This window comes from Leucopleurus acutus (assembly GCF_964270905.1).
Source record: "Leucopleurus acutus genome assembly, chromosome: 16".
Taxonomy (NCBI): domain Eukaryota; kingdom Metazoa; phylum Chordata; class Mammalia; order Artiodactyla; family Delphinidae; genus Leucopleurus; species Leucopleurus acutus.
This window is the reverse complement of record NC_139158.1, coordinates 35,737,006-35,749,169: the sequence shown is the minus strand read 5'-3', so window position 1 is coordinate 35,749,169 and position 12,164 is coordinate 35,737,006. Positions and strand designations below refer to the sequence as shown.

The window sequence follows — 12,164 nt, the reverse complement described above, 5'->3', positions numbered from 1 at the left end:
AAGATGGACGATGGATTCTAACGCCACAGAGTATGAGAAATTCAGGGCTATGGATTCAGATTTCCCACTGCAACTAGCCTTTAAGAAACTTCTACTTGTTGAGTTTTGGTGTAGTATCAAAAAAGAATATTCACAATGACCTGAAAAGGCTACTAAAATACTCTTCTCTTTATTAACTACTAACCTGAGTGGGTCTGGATTCTCTTCATGTACTTCAACCAAACAACAGAATACAACAGCAAAGGCAGAGGCAGATATGAAAATCCAGCTGTGTTCACTTAACTCTCCGAGTAACAAAATTGTAAAACACAATGTCATCACTCCAACTATTTCTGTTTTGGAAGTTATTTTTAATTAAAATGTGTTATTTATGGGTGCCATGTAACAGATTTATTTTTAAATAAATATTAAAAAAGACATCTAATAGAGTAAATAGTGATAGATGATCCATACAAACAAAAACTTCTCTGGGATCCTCGACTTTTAGGAGTATAAAGAGGTCTGAGACCAAAAACTTAAGGCCTGCTGTCCTCTATGATCTCCAGGGTCTCTTCCAGCAGCAAAACTATACAGTATCAGCCTTTCTAACACTTTTCTGCCGTCTTTCCTAACTGGATCACCTGCAGCCCTCAACTACCTGAGCCCCATCTCACATTCCTAACGGTCACCTGACAATTTGCTGACACCCTTACCTCCGTACTTTGGACACATCTCAAGTACATTCTATCCAACTTCCACCGTGAGCCTGGCTCATCCTGCTTATTTCAGAACCCAAAGTATCTTCACTTACCTGCCGCCCTCCCTCTTCCTGCTGCACTAGTCAGTGGGTTCTACTCTCCCACCCCCTGACTTTGGGCACTTAGTTTCCTATCTGTATCAGCAGAAACCTACAAACTTCAGTGCATAGGGTTGCCATAGTGATAATTTCCCTAACATCAAGCTTCCGGTCATCTTCCTGCTGGAGTCCATCAGTGGTTGTCCACGGCATGCCGAGTAAAGCCAGCACCACCCCAGACAGGCGGCTCATGGGCTGCCCCTCAGAGCCCTGGTCGCTTCTCGTTCCTACCACAGACCCCTGTGGGCTCACATCCTGGAGTTCAGCTCACTGTCACCATTTCTAAAACTTGCACAATGGCAGGCAAGAAGGATAAAAGAAGAGATGGAATTCTTTTTCTGCTTTAGCTTTTAATCCACAGAATGCAATCCCAACACAATGGAAAAGCAGCACCATCCGGTAAGTTTACGAGAACATGACCTACTTTTTTTGCGAGGCTGAGAAGGAGAAGTGGACTGTGAGGCTGTCCCGTTGGTGCTACTCTCTTCTTCCTCTTTAGCTTCGACTTTCACTTCAGGTTTCTTTTCATCCACTTCCATTGGTTCCGACTTCTGCTCTGTTGTGTCTGTTTCTTCTTTAACTTGAGAAGATCCTTGTAAGTCCTCCTCCATGATCTTGAGAAAAACAAAATTACAGACAATGATATATGAATATGAAAGACCTTTATTCTAACTCAGCCTTATTGGAAGGCTCTTAAAAATCTCTATGGGCTTGTTAAAACCTTTCCCAAGTCAGAGCTGCATTGATCATTCCTTTTCTCTCCCACAAGAAGGGGTGGAGTGCCTGTTGAGTCACTTCAGTACAGCACCAGTGCATTACAGTCCTAAAAATTTTTACATGCTAGAGTGCTTAAAAAACTTGTATACACATTGTATACACCAATTAACTGCCCAATAGTTTTACATATATTTCTAGTTTGGAACAAGAAGTGCCTTGAAAATTGTGGGAAGGATCAGAAATTCAACTGCTCAGGGGGCCAGGCAGGCGAAGCTAATGACAGCAGCAGGAGCTGTTGTGTGAGGCCGCGGGGAGCAGTGGACACTCTGGCAAACTAGAGAGCTCACGACCCATCTAAGAGCCACAGCTGGTGCTCCTACCTAGACTGCTGCCCTACAGGAACGGAAGCACAGTGCTGGCAGAGCTTCTCATTTTTCAAGAAAAGCCAGAAATCTAGAGTTTTATTTGTAATTTCCCATTTTAAAAATAATTGTGTGGGCCAAACAAAACACATTTATAGGCTGGATTCAGCCCACGGTCTGTCAGTTTCCAACTTCTGCTACAGGTTAATTAGTAAAAGAACACACCTCTTGTGCAGTCTAACTCTGCAGAATTATAAATGAATGAAGGATGGCAATGAAAAAGTTGCTGGATGATTTAAACATTTAAAATACAAGCCAGTGCTCTTCACTTCTGGCAAAATAAAATAAACCCATATCTCATATCTAAAAATAAATAACCAATCTGTTTTTAATCTCTTTCCAACTTGAACCACAATCGAATAGGATACTGAAACAGAGCAGGGACATCCACGGTGGACGCCTTGTGCCTCCCACGAGGACACCTCAGTGATGCCTCTGTGCGCAGTACATCTATTCACTCCCAGGAATGGCACCTACCGCAGCCCCAGGCTCTGCCTTGGGTTCACTGGCATCGGGCTCAGTGTCCTCAGTCTTGACCTCAGCCTTCATTTCCAGCATTGGTACATCGGGTCCTGGCTGCTGGGAGTTGGTTTCGGCGCTGGCCACTGAGGATGGAGTGGGGACCCTGTTATCAATGCTGGCTGCTGCCTGGGAAAGCTGTGGAGAAACCAAAATCATTTATCTCTGTAAACAATATAAATGATCTTAAACCCTGATGCTCACTCAACACACAGTTTCGTGTTAATCTTTCTCAATACTAATCTAATAGGCACCTCTATTTGAGAGAACTGAAGAATAAGCGTTAAAATAGGAGTTCCAGAGAAATCAGAATCAGGCAGAAACACAACTGACTTCTTGCCAACAATGCAGAGATGGAAGAACAGAGTTTCCTACCTTTTAACAGAAAATTATTTTCTGGGAATTTTCTACCTAAGTCACAGAACCTCCTATTTTAAATTTAATTCCTTCCAATGACATTAATGGTTATGGTAAACGCTGAATAATAAATATATAAGTATATATGCTGTAGAAAGGGGAATAAAGTACCTATATGGAATAAGAATGTATAACTAGCCTGTTAATTATAGGAACAGTGGTGGAGGAGTAAACAAACATTAAGAGAAGGAATCCCAGGGCTTCCCTGGTGGCGCAGTGGTTGGGAATCTGCCTGCTGATGCAGGAGACACGAGTTCTTGCCCTGGTCCGGGAAGATCCCATATGCCACAGAGTGGCTGGGCCCGTGAGCCATGGCCGCTGAGCCTGCGCGTCCAGAGCCTGTGCTCCGCAACGGGAGAGGCCACAACGGTGAGAGGCCCACGTACAGCAAAAAAAAAAAAAAAAAAAGGAATCCCAGAAAGAATTCTAAATTTTCATAGATTTACCCAATGGAGTTTTAAGTAAACAAACAAAAGAAAACATAAAATTACAAAGGGATCTTACTTAGAGATAAGAAATATAAAGTAAGGATCAATAAGCACACTCCCTTTGGAGAAATACAAACAGTAATGTCATCTTGGGGTTTATGTTGGGGTTAATTTTGACATTTTATAAATAAATACCCTCAGTCCCCACAAATAAAAGATAATGTATTTCAGGGGGAAGAAGGTTTTTAAGTTAGACTGATAAGAAAACAGACACTAAGATTCTGGTGAGAACTGGGAGAAGAATGTGGAGGTGAGCAGAAGCAGCCTCAGGCCCCTGTGTCAGTGGCGACAGCCCAGTCTAGGAGAGCAGGACTGGGTGCTGCCAGCAGAGCATGGGACATGGGACACAGGACGTGGTGTGACCCTGCCACCTTCACCTCCCAGGAAGAATGGGTAAATCTAAGCCACAGAAGTGTTAACCTGAGCATGCCATTTTGTCATGAAAAAGAAAGGGCTTCCAGCTGGAAAACAAGGCTGATAGGTAAGGTCAAAGTACATACAACTAGGAACTTGACTTGTTTACCAAATCCTCATCACTACTAAAACTCAGAAGACGTCAATCTAGAACAGATAATGGGGTCGTACTGCTCCTATGGACAGACAGCTAAAAAGTTTTACGGAGGGGCTTCCCTGGTGGCGCAGTGGTTGACAGTCCACCTGCCGATGCAGGGGACACAGGTTCGTGCCCTGGTCTGGGACGATCCCACATGCCGCGGAGCTGCTGGGCCTGTGAGCCATGGATGCTGAGACTGTGCGTCTGAAGCCTGGGCACCACAACGGGAGAGGCCACAACAGTGAGAGGCCCGCGTACCGCAAAAAAAAAAAAAAAAATTCTACGGAGGACCCATGTATGAGTTCTTTTAGTTGTTGATTTCTAAAATCTGATTTAATTGGGGAAGATAATCATAAGTCATGTCCTGCCTAACAGCCTTTGGAGCCAATGCTGTAAACAAAACAGATACTTTTTGCAACCGCACCAAGACTTGCAGTGACTTCATGACAGAATTTTTTTTTTATGGGCAAGTTCTCATCTAAGAGTCTTGGCCAGAAGACGACAGGCCGAGGGGCTCACCGGTGTGCCAGGAGGCTGGGTGTGCACAGGTGTCGGCTGCTGCTGTGACGACTGAGGGGTGGCCACGGACGGAGGCTGGACTGGGGTCTGAGGCTGTGGGGTCACCTGGGCCTGGGCTGCCGCCTGGACTGTAGGGGTGCTCTGGGTTTGGCTGGCACTGGGCACTGAGCCGGGAGTCGGGGTGGGAGTCTGCCCGGAAGACGACACAGGAGTTGATGGCTGGGTGGGAGCTGCTGGCTGGGGAGGAGTCATCCCAGGTGCCGCCGGATGCTGAAGAGACGGCATGCCTGCGGCCGTGGAAGCAGGAGGTGGAGTCTGGTGTAACGGTGACTGTGTCACTGGTGGGCAAGGCAGCTGGCTGGCCTGGGGCCCAAGCATGTTCAGAGGGTTAGGAAGAGCAGCACCAGGCACCTGTCCCTAACAGATGGAACAGAGTATGTTAAAATTATTTCCCCCATTTGAAAATGTGGCAATAGACTTCAAAGACTTAAATGTATGAAAATCTAATCATGGTTTCTTGATGAGGTCTGCTGACTGCACGGGAAGGTTCCATTTGTAAAACGTCATCGATCTGCACACTTATAGTAATGTGTACTTGTTTCTCATGCTTTGATTTACAAAAGTGTGGAAATCTCTGGCTTAAACAAACACATATACACTCCACTTACTAGCTTCGTGCTCCATAATATCCACCCACAGCTTAGACCACTGGAAAAGGTATTTGTCTTTTTTTAAAAAATGAGTTATGGAAACACTGAAATGTTTCAGTACAGTGGTTCTCAACTAGGGACATGTTTCAGAATTATTTGTGGACCAATTAAAAATCTATTCTGAATCACTGGTCTAGAGCAGGGATCTGCAAACTATGTAGAGTCCATGGCCAAATCCAGCTAGCTACTGGTTTCTGTCAATAAAGTTTTACTGGCAGGCAGCTTCGCCCATTCACTCATATGTGAATGCGCATGTCTACCGTTGCCTTTGCGCCACAACAGTGGAGCAGAGCAGTTCAAACAAAGAGCCCATGGCCCACCAAGCTGAAAATATTTACAGGACAAACCTGATAGCCCCTGTCTGGAGCAACGAAATTTATGGAAATTAAGAATTAATTAATAAGTATTTAGTGAGTGAATCTAATGTAGTCACTGCCTTTTATTCAATGTTACTTCATGTTAAAAAATTAAATAATGTATTTTATCTTTTGGGGGAAGACTTGGCCTGTTTTAAAAACACATGTACATTTGTATACAGCAGCAATCTGGTGTACTCTAGCAATTAACAAAAGAGGGGAAAGGCAGTAAAATGAATGGAAAATAGTTCTCACCAGCATTAGACTGAATAATTAAAAACACATTCAATAAGAAGAGAACTACTCAAATGATCCAGTTAGTCGGACTTCACCTGGGCAGTTCAGACAGACAGACAACAAGATACAAAGACCAAATCATTAAGAGTGAACTCATGGGACCTTTCCTCACTCCTTCTTTAAAATCCAGTGTCTCTCAGGATCACACGTGAAACTCAGAATTTACAATGCACAAACAAAAACCAAGAAAATGACAACTAAAAACCCTAAAACCAAAACAAAAGCACACAGACCAAAAAACCATAATCCATTCCACTTTTGTATGAAGTTCACCCCAAGATGGTATGACTAATTCCAAACAAGGTAAAAATAACAGAACAGAACAGGGGAAAAAAAAAATCAAGAGATGCTAGCACATGAAATGTTTTGTCTAGAATTCTAATTTCTGTGAACTAGGACATGCTGAGGTCAGTGGGAAGCTGGGGCTACATCACTGTAGGTGGCTCACAGCCCCAACATGAACAGTACCTGTGACACGCTGGCCTGGGCCGCTGGCTGCCCCATGCCCACGCTGTTCACGTTCAGTGCCCCGCTGGAGGACGGGAACTGGTTCTGTGGCAGGAACTGGTTCTGGGCAGGCGCCTGGGCCATCATGTTGTTGGCGTGTGTACCCATCATGTTTGGAGGCTGAGGCATTCGGGAAGGAGAAATGGCCATCTAAAAGACAATAAGCATTACTGAGAGTTCAGAGGGCTTCAAGGGCCTGAGTCTTCAAGATAAACTAGAAGAGACAGAAATCTTCAAATCCTCCTCCCTTGCAGGAAGGGACCCACCACTCACTAAGACCTTCTGGCTCCCAGGCACTCTGCATGCTTTTCAGGCAAGGTCTCTAATAAGCCAGCTTCACACTGCCCTCTGAATAGAAACCAATAGTATGCTATAGTTTAAAGTTCAAAATATGCCTTTTATGAGTTCTCTGAAGCGTTTAGAAGGCAGCCGCAGGAGAGGAAGTTCTGACAGTCAACAGACACTGACAAGTCCCTCTCAGCCACATATCTGAGGCTGCCAACCCCATCTTCCAACAAAGTCACAGGTGCCTATGATTTGTCATTTCAATAAAAATAAGTAAGGTCAAATAATTCTTGTAGTAATAAGGACAGAGAGAGAAAGAGAGAGAGAGAAAGAGAAATATGAAGGAAATAAAGCATAAGCCAAATCCAAAGGAACAAGTACCACAGGATTTCCAGACGACCTACAAGTTTCCTGAGAGAATTTTCCTTATTCGAGCAAGGCCTTCTCAGCACAGCTGAGGCAAATAGAAAAAGCACTTACCCCTGGAACGGAGCCCATGCTGTTCATCGGGACAGAGTGATTCATGGGGGACGATGCGCGAGGTCCCATGGGAGCTTGTGGCAACTGTACATTCCCCAAGGATATTGGGTTAAATGAATTCATCCCTGTAAATGTACCCACAACGGTTCATTAGGAAAATCACTCACAGGAAAACAGAATGACAACTCACCAAATAAAACTCTAAGCCAAATAAGATGGAACACACACACAACATATACAACTGAAAGGAAAGCACTCAGTTAATCAGAAAAGATGGCTAAATAATAGACTGTTCATATCCAGAGAAGATGGCACCAAGGTAGTGGTGGTGAGGGTGATAGGATGGGGTGGGTGGCAGGGCAGCATGAGCACAGGAAGGCAGAAAGTCAGGTAAGCCATGAGTACGCAAGGCCGGGGCAGCGCTCGGCACCGAAGCGTCCAAGCGACAAAGTAGATGGGGGGAGCGTGGGAAGGCACTCCCACCATCTATGGAGGAGGTCAGCTAAGGCCAGGGCACCCGTCTGAGCCAACCCCTCAGAGCCTTCTGGAGCACCTGACTCCCATCTCCTCTCCTGCAGGAAGCCTGTTCCCATCACTCCAGGCCTCCCAGCCCTTTGGCTGGGTTTACATTTATTGTTGGAATCTGGGGTAAGACTCAAAACATGGTTTTAGTTTTGCAAGCACATTAAGCATTTAGAAAGTGCCCAAGGGTTGGCAGTTCTCAACCTCAGCCTCCTCTCCATAGACTGGAAAGATCTCACTTTCACAGCTACCTTGGCCTTTCCAGAGGTGCCACAGAATGAATGACACCTCACTAGCTGCCATGCAGCTCCAGACCACGAGTCTCTCTCTTTGTAATTTCCCACAATACTCTGTAAACTCTGAGCTCAACATAAATACTGGTTCAATAAGTCTTAGGCCCGACGCTGGCATTTAACAGAATCCTTCAGGCGCTGCCTTAACACTGTGTAGTATGAGAGGCCGTCAAACAACATGTGCCTCCTTCAGCACCACCAAGAAATGTCACCCTAAGTAACCAGCACAGGCCCAGGACTTTCCAGGAAGCTTATAATACAAAAGTGTCCCACTCTCCTTGAGGGTTTTATTAACAAGAGAAGATTTTATTAAATAAAAGATGTACGAAGAAATGGCACCATAAAAAGTCCCTCTTTACAGACCCAGACAGGTCGGTAAGCGGGGCATGTGAGCACGTCCCTAGAAAATGCCTTCCACTCTGCTCAACAGCCACCTCCTCAGATCCCAAAGCAGCAGAGTCTTCCAAGTCATCCCCGACACAGCACTCAGCCACTTTCCTAAGGCTCCATTTCTCTGACTTTGTGATTTCTTTCACCCTTCATATCTAGTCCACCTAAACAAGTCCCTGAAAAGTTTCCTCCACATCAGTTTATCTACCAGGTCTTTTTCAGTACGCAGTACGATCACCACGGCTTTTAAAATGACCTCTTCTCCCCTCTTGAACTACTCTACACACAGCAGCAAGGCCTTGCTTTGGAATCTTCTGGATAGTGTCACCACCTTATTTCACAACCTGTAAAAACATCCTACTGTTCAAGTCTCAATTTGACAAGAGCCATAAAAGCTTTGAAATGACCCTCACCCCCAAACTCCCAAACTAAAATCACTGCTTCAACAACCACCAATAAAAAGACTGCCAGTAGCGCAGCTTGATGAGGGTTCTCTGAGCACAAACCCTCCTCGGCCAGCTGCAAGCAGGCATGGCACCTGTGCTCACAGGGCCCAGAGCAGTCCCCACTTTCCTCACCTCACATCCCCCACCCACAGTGCTTCTGCCCCAGGATGGGCTTGATGCTCAGAAATGTTCTGAAAAGTTTCTTTCCCCCACCTCCAATACAATGCTTTTTTTGGGAGACTCTTCCTAAGAATAATGTCTTCTCTTGCCCATCAAAAAAAAAAAAAAAAGGGCTTCCCTGGTGGCGCAGTGGTTGAGAGTCTGCCTGCCGATGCAGGGGACACAGGTTCGTGCCCTGGTCTGGGAAGATCCCACATGCCGCGGAGCGGCCGGGCCCGTGAGCCATGGCAGCTGAGCCTGCGTGTCCGGAGCCTGTGCTCCGCGACGGGAGAGGCCACAACGGTGAGAGGCCCGCATACCGCAAAAAAAAAAAAAAAAAAAAGTTAACTCCTACTTCTGATCTCCTTGGAGAGCTTTCCTATGACCTCCAAACTTTCAAATGCAACAGATATTCATACTACCTGTGGACATGAACTCTGCTCATCAGCAAAAAGGAATGGAAGGAATAAGAGGAGGAGCTACAAAGAAATACAGAGGGAAGAGGACAAACCAATGAACTTTGTGGATGTAGAATGTTAAACCAAAATATGATTCACAACAATAGTTAAATACCTTGAGAAACCTGCATGCGATTCACTGGCAGAGGCATGGGCCCATCTATAATGGCAGGAAAAAAAAATGGGTTATTTAAAATAATCCTTGGGACTTCCCTGGTGGTCCAGTGGTTAAGAATCCACCTTCCAACGCAGGGGACGGGACGCAGGTTCGATCCTCGGTTGGGGAACTAAGTTTCCACACGCCGGAGGGCAACTAAGCCCGCACGCTGCAACTACTGAACACGCGGGCCACAACTAGAGAGCCCACACACCACAACTAGAGAGAAGCTCGCGTGCTGCAACAAGGAGCCCACACACTACAGCAGAGGATCCCGCATGCTACAATGAAGATCCCAACGAAGATTCCGTGTGCCGCAACTATGCAGCCAAAAATAAAATAATTTTTAAAAAATTTTAACTTAATAAAATAATCTTTTAAACTTAAAGAGAAAACCAGGTCCAAAAGTGCTGTGCATTCTGATGCCAGCACACCCGCCTTTCCATGAGAGAGACTCAATGTCTAAACACAGGCCACTGCAGAAGGTCACAGCCACTACCACACAGGTTTCACAGCATAGGGTTCCAGAGAATATAATTCTATATGCTTAGAAATACACACCAAACGCAGACGGAAAAACAAGGAAACAGACTAAGGGCTGGAAATGAAGTCCTTACTTGGAGGTCTCACAGGCTGTGCCTGTGGTATCCCAGGAGGCTGTGTCCCGGGGGCTGGTAAGGCTGGCTGGTTACCCAAGATGCCTTGTTTGTGTAAACGCGATCTCCGTTTTTCTTCTAGTTCTTTCTGTATCTTGTAGATTTTCTCTGCTAGTAAGTGATAGTACTCATCCTAAAAAGCAGTAATATTCAATACTAGTTATTTGTAAAAAAAACAAATGATCTGGTTTTGTATGTTCTAACAAACTAATGAACTTTAAATTAAGTACATGGGCACAGGTAAGCATTCAGCACTTCTGATAAACCAGTGCCCAGTGATGTTACAGGAGTTATCAGATAGGAGGTACTGAGTGCTCATTACATTCATTCCACAGCTGAACCTCTTCTTGGACACTCACTGACACTGGCAATAACATGGACAAGCGCTGTGAACACTGCCACTATAAAGTACACCCACGGATTAAAAAAATTTTATATACCTCATTTACCACTGTAGCGGAGACATCTGTACTCTGTAGTTACAGAACAAGAGAGTTGTACAGGGACCTCATGTCTTAACTGGGAAGTCTCCCTGGTCAGTGCCCTCAAGTGATGAGTCTACCAGACTAACAGATGTCCCCACTTCCAGACAATAAGGCAGACAGATGCAGTTACAGCTCCCATAGGTGCTGTGCGTGGCTAGAACACAAATGGCAACCTACCCTGCTGTTGGCAGACTCATACATGTCCCCTTCCACTTTCTTAGCATAGGCCACCAGGTTCTCCATGCGGCGATCCTTCAGGGCTGCAGGGTCAGGTGTTGGGAAGATGGCTTGGACACTGAAAAGACAACACACACTCTCAATCTATTTTCAATACAATGTCTGTCTATGTGACACGGAAAGAGAAGAAACAATCGTCTACCTATGGGCGCAATACACTGCTGATAGAAACCCCCAATCTCTCTCGCCTAGTTCATGAATACACAAATGAAGTCGCTCTCTGGAGACAATACTGACCTGTCAATTTATCTACAAGTCAAACACACCCATATTTTGCTATTAACGATAAGTGCTGGACCATTCAAAATTCTCATTTTGAATTGCTAATTTTTAAACTACTTATTCTAAAAACTTTTGATTAAAATAATGAAGGAGAAAACAAATCTCCAAGGGAATCAAGTTAACCTCACCTTCAATTTAACTTAAATAGCTGGAGAAAGTTAACTATTAATTTCCTGTATGTTAAAACTGTATGATGGTAGTGTCATGCCATCTGTATTTACTAGGCCCAAATTCCTCCAATTCTCAGGGGTCTCCACAAGTATAACCTTGAGCCACAAAATAAGGCTAAGCTTCTGAGCTGATCACAGGTCCCTGGTGCATCCCAGAGCTTAGAAAACAGGTCTGGCCCCCTGCAACATGGGTCACAGTTCATGTCCCTCTGTAGGACCCACTGGGGATGCAGCATCTGGGTCACAAGCATGTGACCCCCTTCAGCTGCTAGGATACAATCACCTGCAGCGCAAGAGAACACTTAGGAATTAAATCAGACATCGATGAAACTGCAAAACTGTCACATCGCCATCAGTCACAAAATGTTTCCATCACATGTGAATAATGGGCGAGGTGGCCACGTACAGTTTATGCACTAGATGGCTCCGCAGGTCCTGAGTGACATGTTCGTGCCAGCCTTTCCGAACGCCAGTGCTGGAAGGAGGTGCTGCTGTGGGTATAGTGCTGAGGGTTCCAATGTTTCCAGAGTTTGAGCCGTCATTGATCAGTGGGCTAAGGAAAGAGTAAGATTTATCTAACTAAGGTTCGTCAACCATATGGAACTTTAAACTGTATTGGAAGGAGGGAAGGAGGGAGGGAGGGAGGGAGGAAGGGAGGAAGGAAGGAAGGAGGGAAGGAGGGAAGGAGGGAAGGAGGGAAGGAGGGAAGGAGGGAAGGAGGGAAGGAGGGAAGGAGGGAAGGAGGGAAGGAGGGAAGGAAGGAAGGGCGAGCATCACACATTTAGAAAGAATCAAGAGCTTCCC

At 45.3% G+C, this 12,164-nt stretch overlaps 1 protein-coding gene across 2 annotated transcripts in view; it reads right to left on the bottom strand.

The window, feature by feature from the left end:
* Positions 1-12,164, bottom strand: part of CREBBP (CREB binding lysine acetyltransferase) — a 131,207-nt gene that overhangs the window by 30,751 nt on the left and 88,292 nt on the right. The window contains exons 8-16 of one of the 2 annotated variants that reach the window (XM_082857255.1): positions 11,767-11,913; positions 10,849-10,966; positions 10,148-10,319; positions 9,489-9,533; positions 7,106-7,230; positions 6,302-6,490; positions 4,471-4,887; positions 2,452-2,631; positions 1,260-1,449 (exon numbers count right to left, since the gene is read on the bottom strand). In XM_082857255.1, the coding sequence (XP_082713381.1) occupies positions 1,260-1,449; positions 2,452-2,631; positions 4,471-4,887; positions 6,302-6,490; positions 7,106-7,230; positions 9,489-9,533; positions 10,148-10,319; positions 10,849-10,966; positions 11,767-11,913 (1,583 nt within the window). The remainder of the gene's footprint in view (positions 1-1,259; positions 1,450-2,451; positions 2,632-4,470; positions 4,888-6,301; positions 6,491-7,105; positions 7,231-9,488; positions 9,534-10,147; positions 10,320-10,848; positions 10,967-11,766; positions 11,914-12,164) is intronic. The other variant, XM_082857256.1, reaches the window with a different exon arrangement.